At 39.5% G+C, this 12,757-nt stretch overlaps 1 protein-coding gene across 1 annotated transcript in view; it reads right to left on the reverse strand.

Annotated features, from left to right (window-relative positions):
* CFAP61 (cilia and flagella associated protein 61) overlaps positions 1-12,757 on the reverse strand; it is a 273,021-nt gene that overhangs the window by 142,400 nt on the left and 117,864 nt on the right. The window contains exons 13-14 of the mRNA XM_077750174.1: positions 10,197-10,323; positions 5,633-5,710 (exon numbers count right to left, since the gene is read on the reverse strand). Of these exons, the coding sequence (XP_077606300.1) occupies positions 5,633-5,710; positions 10,197-10,323 (205 nt within the window). The remainder of the gene's footprint in view (positions 1-5,632; positions 5,711-10,196; positions 10,324-12,757) is intronic.

Consider the following 12,757-nt stretch of genomic DNA (forward strand, 5'->3'; position numbering starts at 1 on the left):
TGCTTTTCTCTCCTGTGATACACTACCTCATTTTGATTTTTCAATTTTTTTAAAATTGAAAATTAGGTTTTCTGAAAGTTCTGATGGCTTGTCTCTGATGGACGGCTACACAGCTTTGGAATTTGTTCCTTAGAGCCATGGCTACTAAAAACCCAGAGAATCTTGAGTTTCTGCTGGTCGCCAGGTGACAGCATAGCAGCTTTTCCCCACTGTTGGACAAGCAGAGGACTAGCTGGTCAGTGCAACTGATTTAGCCTGTACAAAACTCAGCAGTGGGAGAAAGCACAGCCACTGGTATTCTCTGGACTCATTACTATTCTCTATTCACCCGTTCATGTGGAAACGTGCCATCTCACAGGTCACATAATGTGACTGGCACATGTGGCTGGATTGGCCTGCACGGCTAGGCCTCATCCATAGCATTCCCTAAACTTTTTATGCCTCTGAGGTATTTTATTCTTACATTGTGGAAACAATTTTAAAAACTGGTGAGTGTTTACTTATAAAAGAAATATCAGGCACTCTGTTCTGGCTTCTTTGGGTCTGTTTCTGACCACTACTCTGTCCCCCGCATTGTGGGTGGGGAAGCAGGGCTCTGCCATGCTAACTGCACTGGTTCAGCCTCTCCTGCTTCACTTCCCAGTAGTGGACACTGCGGGGTGGGGGTGCTGTCCACAGTGATGGTGACTTTCCCTCATGACAAGAGCAGTAAACACACCTGATATGCAGGAAAAATCAACCAGATGGGAAAGCACCTACTTATATTTCTTCTTATTTTCCACAGTGGAATTGTCCTAGCAGCATACTTCCAAAAAGAAGAATTGGAGAACACAGGGAACTTGATTTTCCCTGTGATTGACAAAGCTGGCACTAGAAAATTCAGGAAAACTGAAGTCTGTATCCAAGCCCATCAAGGTCCTTTGTCTTTAAAGCCTCTACCATAAAGCAGAGAGAAAATGGGGCTCACAGTAACCAGGCCAGTGGTGGTATCTGAGGGCAATTCTGGTAATGCCTGACCTTTCCATCTGCACTGACCCCATAACTGCCTTAACACCTAAGACTTTTCTTTAGTTACCAAGGAGGCATCCCTCATTATAAAATGAGTAATAAATGTAGGGCTGAGAAATCATTGAAAAACAAGAAGCAAAGGGCCAACAGAGGTTATTAGCTCAAAACAGCAGATGGGCCATGTACACCTAATTTTCTTCCCATCCCAAATCCCTTAAAATAACAACAAAAAATTATTTTAAAAATAATGATGTGGTGGTGTGATGGGGGACACAAAAGTAAGATAGTCTCACCTTGGAAGAAAACATATCAAAGTTTTCTAACACTAGCTTATACCCTCTTACCTTGGGTCCCTCAAAGTCCTACCACCTGCCAGGACCATCCACATTCAAGGCCACAAGAGGAAGCCAGACAACTGATGCCCCCTCTCAACTAGACAGAGAGCGGGGCAGCCCTCCCCATGACTGAGAGATGCAGGGGAGAAGCAAGAAGCACAACTGTTGAGGATATCCAAGCTAGCCAGCCACACTGATACTATAATCTTTCAGTCACAACATGGTCAGACTTCCAAGGAAAACTGACAAATCCAAAAGAGCAGAAGAGAGAAACATACAACTTACTCTAGGGGACACAGAGGTCAGTCAAGGAACAGAAGAGAATTTTTTTTCAGAAAAAAAATCTATTGTGTCCTCAGAGATAACAAGAAGGATCTTGCATGTAACATAACAAACAAGCTGACTACAAAAAAAAAAAAAAAAAAAGGCTTGGAAGTTAAACATATGAACCCTGAAATGAAGGCCTGCATAACAGAATGGACAAGGCTGAAGACTGAATTAGGAATTCAGAAGACAAAATCAAGAGAATCTCTTAGAATGAAGAACAAGAAGTACAAGAGAGAGGGATGTCTAGGTGGCTCAGTTGGTTAAGCGTCTGACTCTTGGTTTTGGCTCAGGTCATGATCTCACGGTTGGTTAGTTCCAGCCCCATATCAGGCTCTGTGCTGATGGTGTGGAGCCTGATTGGGATTCTCTCTCTCTCCCTCTCTCTTTGTTCCTCCTCTCCCCCTGTACTCTCTCTCTCTCCCTCTCAAGATAAATAACTAAACTTTAAAAAAAGGAAGTTAAAAGAAAACAAGTACAAGAGATACAGAAATGAGAAGAAAGTTAAGAGACAGTGAAGGAGCAATCTCAAAGGTCCAATATCCTTGAATCAAAAGGAATCCAAGAAGAGAATAAAGAAGTTAGAAGGGAGAAAGTAAAGATATCATAGAGGAAAGATATTCCACAACTCAGAAAAGTCATAAGTTACTTCTTGATAAAATTTCAGAGTTTCAGGGATAGAAAAGAAACAAACAAATTCTCAAGGCAGAAAGCAAACAAACATACATTTATTTATATCACATTACATTTTATCAGTGACACTGGACACTAGAAAACCATCAGACTAAAAACATCAACAATCTGTTGTGAGGTAATTGACATAAAAATTCCATATATAGCCTGATGAGTACTCAAAGGTGAGAACAAAATAAAACTTCTTGTATATGCATATACTCAGAGACCCTACCACCTACTACCACTCTTTACAAAAAAAAAAAAAGAAAGAAAGATCACTCAAGGGGCACCTGGGTGGCTCAGTGGGTTAAGTGTTCAACTTGGGCTCAGGTCATGATCTCATGGTTTCTGAGTTTGAGCCCTGCATCCAGCTCTATGCTGACAGCTCAGAGCCTGGAACATGCTTCAGATTCTCTGTCTCCCTCTCTCTCTCTGCTCCTCCCCTGCTCATGCTCTGTCTCTCTCTGTCTCTCTCTCTCTGTCTCTCTCTCTCCCTCTCTCTCTCTCTCAAAAATAAACAAACATTAAAAAACCTTTTTTAAATCACTCAAAGATACATTGAATCAAAAAGAGAAATAAATCCAAGAACAAGGTAGTGTAGGATACATTAATGGAATAAAGCCGTATAGTCATCTCAATAAATGCTGAAGCATATCTGATAACATTCAATATTCACTCATAATAAAAACTTTTAGTAAACTAGAAACAGAAGAGATTTCCTTAGAGCTTGATAAAGGATATCTCTCAGAAACCTGCAGCAAATATTACACTAAATGGAAGAAAATATGGAATCATTGCCATTAAAATCAAGAACACCACAGAAGTATCCACTATAAACACTACTATGCAATGTTATTGTAAACATACAGGAAAACTGGAAAAAGAAGTAAAATATAAATATTTTAAAAAGAAAGTGTGGCAGCTTCTATTTTCCAAAGATGGCCACAAGAGTAATTTGCATCCCGCATGCTCTCTGGCGAAAGGATCTTGCCACGCTTTCAGCATCAAGAGGTGGAGTCCGTTTCTCCATCCCTAGAATCTGAGTATGCTCTGTCACTGCTTTGGTCGAGACCATGTGTAAGAAGTGACACTGTGCCAGAAAAGAGATGCAACTGAAAACTCTTAGAGCTAAAAACAGACTTCAAAAAGGTGGCTGGATATAAGATCACAATACAAAAGGTACTATTTTTCTCACATACCAAAATAAACCCTTAGAAAGTACAATGAAAAAAAATGTTTCTATTTATAATACCCAGAAAAATATAAAATAAGTAGAAATAAATTATAAATGTCTAGGACTGTATCAGTCAGGGTCTCAGCAGGAAACAGATGGTGTGTTCAAGTTAGGATAACTAGAGGTGGGTTTAACAAAGAGACTACTGGGGTGCCTGAGTGGCTCAGTCGGTTAAGCATCTGACTTTGGCTCAGATCACGATCTCATCGTTTGTGGGTTCCAGCCCCATATCGGGCTCTGTGCTGACAGCTCAGAGCCTGGAGCTTGCTTCAGATTCTGTGTCTCTCTCTTTCTCTGCCTGTCCCCTGCTCATGCTCTATCTCTGTCTCAAAAAGAAATAAACGTTAAAAATTTTAAAACGAAAACAGACTACTTACAAAGAGGGGGCAGGGTGTAGGGAAACAAGTAGGGGATAGTATAGCAGCAACTGCAAGCTAACACCACCCTAGGTGTGTGGCATGGGAGGCACTAGTTACTGGAATCCGAAATGAGAGGGTATTGGAGAAGAGGCCACCTTGAAAAGGTCAGAGAACTCAGTGGAGAGACCAGCCAGCTGAGGGAATCCCAATCTCACTCTCCTCCCTTCCTCTCATCAGGGTTTCCCATTGGCCAAATCCAATTAGAGGCAGAGAGTAAACAAAACAGAGCACAGAGTAAACCTACAGGGGCAAACAAAGTATTTGCCACAAGAAACCTGTATGTGATAAGCCATGAAACTTCACTGAAGAACCCAAAATAATTCAACACCACCACCACCAACACAGAAAGCCATGTTCCTAGAAAGACTCAATATTTTATTATTATTTTTTAGTTTTTTTAATTTTTTTTTGAGAGAGAGAGAGAGAGGGCAAGAAGGAGAGAAAGAGAGAGAATAAGTGGAGAAGGGGCAGAGAGAGCCAGGGACACAGAATCCAAAGCAGGCTCCAGGCTCTGGGCTGTCAGCACAGAGCATGATGTGGGGCTTGAACTCATGAACTGCTAGATCATGAGCTAAGCCAAATTTGGATGCTTAAATTACTGGGCCACCCAGGTGCCCTGAGAAAGTCTCAATATTTTAATTGTTGATTCTGCCTAAATTGTTCTATAAAAACCACAAAGGTGAAAATAAGTTCATAGTAAGTATAACAAGACTTATCTGGAAAAGTAAATATCTAATTAAAACCAAGAAAATTTAGAAAAAAAAAGACAAATGAGAGAAAATTCGCCTACCAGATACCAAAACACACGATAATACAAGAGTTATCAACAAGTAAATCTATGGAACAGAAAAGAGGGTTTAAAAATAGACAGGCATATGGAAATTTAATCATGTAAAGGTGACATTTTAAATCAGCAGGAAAATAGTGAACTACTCAGCAATAAATACTTCAGAAGAATTGGATCTGCATTAGGAAAAAAATAAAATCCTTGTCCAATTGACCACACACAAACACACACACACACACACACACACACACACAGTGCATGTAATTAATTATGTGCAAGCAAGAATGTAGGAAGGAATAGATGCCTAACTATTAGTAGTAGCAATTCTTTGGGGAGAACACTGGGGCTTTTTTTTTTTTTTTGGTGGTAGTGGTCCTGGTGGAAGGTTATTTAAAATTTTTAAAAATTTTTTATATTTTACTTAGAGAGAGAGAGAGAGAGAGCAAGAGTAGAGGAGAGGGGCAGAGAGACCCAGAGAGTGAATCCCAAGCAGATTCCATGCTCAGTGCAGAGCCCGATGTGGGGTTTGATCCCAAAACCCTGGGATCAAGACCTGAGCTGAAATTAAGAGTCAGAACACTCAACCAAATGAGCCACCCAGGTGCTCTGGTTATTTTAATTTATAAAATGTGAATATTTTCATATATTCTCTGTATTAGTTTAAATATTTTAAACTGAAAAAGGGAAATTAAAAATCAACCAAGGGGGATGCAAACAGATGATGATTTATATCCTTAAAAAAAAGGGGGCATTCATATTAAATAAACAAAAATGAAAAAGAGTCATTGTGTGCTAATTCATGATATAAAAAGGAACAATCCAGGAAATCAATGTCTATTTTGCAATTTACCATTTCATCTCTGATCACTGCAATGCCGACTATTTGTTTTGCAACTTCAGCTACAAATGCCTTCAGTGGTGTTCCATCCTGAAAAGATAAACATATATTTTAAGGCCCTTAAAATATAACTATCAAGGTTTGTGTAAGCAGTCAGTAGTGGGCTGTAACTAATAACAATGACAGTCAGAGCCAATATCCATCAATACCTACCTTTGGGCCATGTGCTAAGTTAAATGTCCCCCCTGTGTTCATTGAATCCTCACTCCTATGAAGTATTATCATTTTTTCTATTTCACTTGCCAGAAAATAAGGCTTGTTGGGCTGCGTAACATGCAGAGATTTCCAGCTAGTAAGGGCTGGATCCGTGATTCAAACCATAGTCCCTTTGACTTGGCATCTGATTTCCTTAGCTCTGCATTAGTGGTTCTCAAATACTGTGATCTCAGGACACCTATTCCCTGAGGACTCCAAAGAGCTTGGTATATGTGTGTGATATCTATCACTATTTTCTATATTAGAAATTAAAGCTGGGAAAAATTTGAATTTGTTGATTCATTTTTTGTTGAATTTACTAATTAAAACAAAATTTAAAATTTGACAAAAATATTTAGAGAGGAGAGTAGCATTGTTTTCTATTTTTGCAAATCCTTTTAATGTCTGGCTTAATGAAAGACAGCTGGATGCTCATATCTGCTTCTGCATTCAATCTGCTGCAATATGTTATTTTGGTTGAAATATATGAAAAAAAATCTGTCTTCACAAAGATACAGAATTGGAAAACTGAGAGGTATTTAAATAATCTTTTCAGATAATTATGGATATTCTTCTCTGCTGCTCAACAAGTGGTACTGATTTAAAGATCAGTTGCAGGGCACCCGGGTGGCTTAGTCAGTTAAGCTTCAGACTTTGACTCAGGTCATGATCTCATGGTTTGTGAGTTCAAGCTCCGAATTGGGCTCGGTGCTGACAGCTCAGAGCCTGCAACCTGCTTCCAATTCGGTGTCTCCCTCTCTCTGCCCCTCCCCAGCTCGTGCTCTGTCTCTCTCTCAAAAATAAATATTAAAAAAATAAAAGATCAATTGCATGTGGAAGCTGAAACCATATCAATAAACTTTGTGCTTGCATGAGTACTTTTTACCTGTGTGATTTTGTAACATCCTGTTTTATCTAGAAAATATTGGTTCACCAAGCTTACACAGATTTTCCAAGTTGACTTATGACAAAATATCAAACCGCCTGGGTGGCTCAGTCGGTTGAGCGTCTGACTTTGGCTCAGCTCATGATCTCACTGTTTGTGAGTTCCAGCCTCATGTGGGCTCCGCGCAGACAGCTCAGAGCCTGGGGTCTGCTTTGGATTCTGTGACTCCCTCTCTCTCTGCTCTTCCCCTACTCGTGCTCTGTCTCTCTCTATCAGTAATAAATAAATGTTAAAAATTTTTTTTTAAATATATATCAAAGCATCACATTTGGTGATATTACCACCAGCCTCATCAGAAAAATGTTTGAAATTTTGGAAGCTGTCAAGCTCATGATGAAAGATACTGATTTTCCAAAATTCTAATTGTTTTTTTATTGAAAGCTTGGATATTATCACAAGGAATAAATAGTGTCAGTTGTTCCCTTGAAGTGACAGCCTCGCATCTTTCATTTTTAAGACAATGTCTGCCAAGTATCCAAGACCAAATAACCACATTTTGTCTGCCAGCTGTTCTTTCTAGTAAAAGTGGTGTTCCATGAGAACAGGGGCTGGCTCCGCATGAAAATCAAACAATTGCAGAAATGCTCTTTCTTGAAACAACTAACATACTTCAGTCTACAGCAGGAGACATTTATGTGCACCTCGCATTTTGCCACAACAGAATATTGAAAATACAGGTACTTAAGGATTGAAATTTAATAAAGTTAGTAATTTCTGCTGCTTTGAGTGAAACTGGCTTTTCTTTCTCTTTTTTATTGAAAGTTTACTGAGATAGCTGTAACCTAACAAGTAGTTGTAAGAAATGATACAGAGAGGGGGTGCCTGGGTGGCTCAGTCAGTTGAATGGCTGACTTCAGCTCAGGTCATGACCACGTGGTTCACGGGTTCGAGCCCCACACTGGGCTCTGTGCTGACAGCTCAGAGCCTGGAGCCTGCTTCAGTTTCTGTCTCTGTCTCTGTCTCTCTCTCTCTCTGACCTTCCTCTGCTCATACTCTGTCTATCTCTCAAAAATAAATAAATATTAAAAAAAATAATACAGAGAAATTCTTTGTACACTTTGCCCAGTATCCTGTCATAGTAACGTTCTGCAAAACTCTAGTATAATATGACAATCAGGGAATGCACACTGATGTGTGTGTGTGTGTGTGTTTGTGTGTGTGTGTGTGTGTTAGGTTCTACACAATTTTATCCCTGTGTAGGTTTATGTATCCACCACTACAGTCAAGGTACTGAACAGTTCCAACAAAAGATCCCTCGGATTGCCTTGCTATAACCACACACATCTACTTCCTGCCTTCCACTGGCCCTTAATCCCTGGCAACAAATAATCTCTTCTCCATTTCTAAAACTGTGTTATTTAAAACATGTAATGTAAGTGGACTCATACAGTATGTAACCTTCAGAGCTTGGCTTCCCCCCCATCCCAACTCAGCATAATTCTCTACAGATTCCTCCAAGTTGATGCATAAATCTACAGTTCATTCGTTTGTATTGTTAAGCACTATTCCATGGCATGGATGCAGCACAGTTTACCCATTCACCTGTTGCAGGACATCCGGGCTGATTCTGACTGCTTATGAACATTTCTGTACAAGTCTTCATTTCTCTGGGATAAATGCCCAGGAGTGCAATTACTAGGTCATATCATTGCTGCTGAATTTTTAGCAGTTTTTACAGAAATAGCCAAAATGTCTCCCAGCGCAATGGTAGCATTTTACATTCCCACTGGCAACATGTCAATGATCCTGCTTCCCAGCGTCCTCCCTAGCATCTAGTGGTACCACTCTTTTTGTTTTAGCCATTGTGTTGCTGTGCAATGATACTCTAGGTTTTCTTTTCCTGTTGTTAATATGAGTGAATGGTGATGAAAAACTCGACGAACTCTGGTGCCACTGCTTTGATGCACACTGAGGCTCCCAAGGCTGTGCTCACCCCTGCATTTGCACCATCAGTGTGAATACCAAAACAGTGGAAAAGGAAAATATTTTCTTATTCTTGTTATGGAAATAGTTTTTACTTCACAGACCCTCCTGAAAATTTATGTCTCAGAGACCCCTATGGTTCTTTACGCCACATTTCAAGAACGAGGGTGCTACATCATCCTATATCAACAGGGCAGGAGGAAAGTAGCAAACAAAACAAAACAAAACAAAAAAAACCCAAATCAAGACAAATCAAAACAAAAAACATGTTCTGGAGAGAAGTTTTATTTTAATTTACTACCTTATTAAATATTTATTTGATGAATATTAAATATTTTACTGTGTTTAGGTGTTTAGTGTTTCCCTCTTGATGACTTAAAATTTAAAGTGCTTCTTAAAAAGATCCAATAGCTGGAAACCTTCCCAAATGACAGTAGAAAGGAGAAATAAATTGTGGAATATTCATGCAGTGAAATACTTTATATCGCAATATGGAGAATCTCACATATTGCTGAGCAAAAAAACCCTGATGATCAGAGAGCACATGGTGCAATCCTTTTAAATAAAATTCAAAATCAGGCATAACTAATTTATGATCTTAGAAGTCAAGGTGGTACACTATGGGAAGAAAGTAACTGAATGGGAGCATGAGGGGAACTTCAGGAAGGCTGGGTTAGTCTTCAGGCAGGGAGGGGTTAGGCTTTTTCCTGAAATAGATGCTCATTACATGGTGTATTCGAATTGTGAAATCTATCAAGATGTTTATTGGTTATTGCTCAATAAAACTTGTTTTCAAAATAAAATTTATCAAAAATGTAACAGCATTTCTCAAACTGCATACACTGTTCCATGTCTGGTTAAGTTAACTGTCATGGTCCTTAAGAAAACAGTGTTAACATAAGGACTTCTAGAAAGAGAATCTGACATTTGTCATACAGATCTTTCCTAGCTCATCCATTCCCTGAGGATGTAGCCAGCTCAACAAAAAACTCCAGACAGAATCACCATCCAGTAGGGTCAAATGGGGTCCCATCAGACCGGATAAATCTGATATCCAGTGTTGCTGATATCCAGGCACCATAGATTCCTGAGCTACCATTCCCTGACCTCAGTCAGATCTGCCTATTCCAGGATAGATCTGAGATCTATTCTGTTTCAGGATACTTGTCTGGATCAAGTCCAAATTTTCTATCTCTGTGATAAAGATTTAATTATGTGACCAGCACTCCACCTTGGGGCCACCAGTGAGGAGAACACCCTCACTTCCTTAAACCTCAGTTTCTCCTTTCTTCCTTAAACTTCTCACTCCCATCTTCCAACTCCACCTCTGCTTCCCCACCACACAATTCTCCAACTGAGATCCAAGAAAATTTCAAGGCTAAACCTACATGGGTCATAATGGTCTCATATCACAAGGGAAAGGAAGCCAATCTGGTAATAGGAGATACTTACAGGGTCTCTGCGAGCCTCATTGTATTGCTTCAAATCCTCCAATATACTTTTACTCAGCATGAGAGTGCTAACAAGATTTTCAACACCAGGAGTATCTGACAAACTGGCAAATCTTATATTAATAGACCTGGTGAGGAGAGATACATTTTTTTAGGTTAAAGTACTAAAATATATATCCTCCCCTCAAAATGAAGACAGAATTATAACATATCCCATACCCATATGGGATACCCATAAAATACCCATAAAATAATATCCAGCAAAGTATGTTTATATAACATTAAGGTTTGATTAATTATAAAAGTAGCTCATTTCATTCTGGGAGTGTAAAAATTAAGGTAAAAATCACGATATTTTCATTAACCAGAGAGAACACAAACTTACACTCTAGATACATTTATTTTGAAATGTGCAGGAAGAGAGGGAGTTTAGACTGCCCTATGGAGACATAGGAAGATCCTGAATTCATCTCTTCCCACAGATGCACCAAATCTACAGCTACATGTGGAATAATTCCCTCTGAAAAATACCTCAAAACTAGCTGAATGGCTCCCTCACAACAAACAACAAAGGCCACATCAAGATGGTAGAAAAGGCAGAGATGCAGGCTTGCCAAAAGCCTCACCGGGGCACAGGGACCCACGATTGGGAGAGAGCTTACAATATGGAGCCTCTATTTACCCTCCCTCTGCCTTGCTTAAACTCTGAGGGGTGCAGTCCACCCAGGGAACTCTCCTTGCTCACCTCGTCTGGTGGCCAGGGAGGCTGTGTTCCTGGGTCCCATGGGACTGTAACAATTACAGAGGCAGTTTTTGGTAGACTCACCCCCAAGGCACTGCACAGATAGCTGACTGAAACACCCTGTCTTTCTGTGAAAAAGGCCATGTACTTTTCCTGGAGCTCTAGCCTGAGAGATAGGTCTCAGGTTTGCCACACATCTAGCAGCTATGGAGTGTCCAGAGAAAGTAGGCCAGGGGATGTCAACTTTGTGCTCTCCCTCAGCTTACCTATGGCTTGCTAGTAACTCCCAAAAAAGAGCTTATACACTTGTTTGAAGTCCCAAACTTTGTAAATATCACCCAAGTTGCAGCTCCAGATCACCTGGTCTGGAGGTGAGCAGGATTTATGATTGCAGTCCACAGAACTATATATATTTGAATACTCTGAAAGCTGCTGCATGAGGGTCTGGTTTCCAATCAGCCTGGAAGTAAGTGCTGAATGAATGCTCTCTTTGGAACATGGACAGGCACTGGCACACCCTCAACAAGTGGGACATACCACAAATAAATCAGGCTGCATAGACAATCACAATGGAGAGAGACACAACCAAGAGGTAGGACAGGTTAAACAATAGGCTTCTCTCCTACGCAAGGCCACTCCTTTGAGATTGGGAAAAGTGGCCATTTTGCCTAATACATAGAAACAAACATAGAGCGAGTCAAGCAAAATGAATAAACAGAAATATGTTTCAGATGTAAGAACAAAACATAACCTCAGAAAACTCTTAATGAAATGAAGATAAGTAACTTACCTGATTAAGAGTTCAAAATAATGGTCATAAAGATGCTCACCAAAAATGAGAGAAATATGAATGACCACAGTGAGAACTTCCACAAAGAGATAGGAAATACATGGAAGTACCAAACAGAAGTCACAGAGCTGAAGAAAACAATAACTGAAAAATATACTAGAGGGGTTTACCAGTAGACTAGATGAAGCAGAAGAAAGAATCAGTGATCCAGAAGACAGGGCAGTAGAACTCATTCGTACAGAGCAGTAGTAAAGAGGAAAAAAAATGTAAAAAGTGAAGACAGCTTAAGGGACCATGGGATACCAGCAAGCAGAATAACAATAATACTATTGGAGTCTTAGAAAAAAAGAGAGAAAACAAGGCAAAAAAAAAAAAAAAACTTATTTGAAGAAACTATAGCTGAGAACTTACCTAACCTGGGGAAGAAAACAGACATCCAGGTCCAAGAAGCACAGAGTGTTCATCTTATTTGATGAACTCAAAAAAATCCATACTAATAATTAGAATGTCAAAAGTGAAAGATAAAGAGAGAATCTTAAGAGCAACAAGAAAACAACAACTTTTATATAGAAGGGAACCACCATAAGACTATTAGCAGAATTTTCAGCAGAGTCATTATAGGCTAGAAGGGAGTAGCAGGATACATGCAAAGTGCTGAAAGGAACACACTTCCAACCAAGAAGACTCTGCCCACCAAGGCTGTCACTCAGAATTAAGAGAAGAGATGAAGGGTTTCCCAGACAAGTAAAAACTAAAGGAGTTCATCATCACTAAACTGGTCTCATAAGAAATGTCAGAAAGGACACTAATTAGCAACTAGAAAACATATGAAAGTATAAATCTCATTGGTAAAGGTGAATATATAGTAAAGGTAGCAAATTAATAACTCACAAAGCTAGTATGAAGGTTAGAAAACAAAAAAAACAGTAGTAAAAATATAGCTTCAATTATTATTTAAGGGATACACAAAATAAGATGTAAAATGTGACATGAAAAACACAAAACATGGGGGTGGAGTAAAAATGTAGAC

Source organism: Crocuta crocuta, unplaced genomic scaffold (genome assembly GCF_008692635.1).
Source record: "Crocuta crocuta isolate KB4526 unplaced genomic scaffold, BGI_CrCroc_1.0 scaffold209, whole genome shotgun sequence".
Taxonomy (NCBI): Eukaryota; Metazoa; Chordata; class Mammalia; order Carnivora; family Hyaenidae; genus Crocuta; species Crocuta crocuta.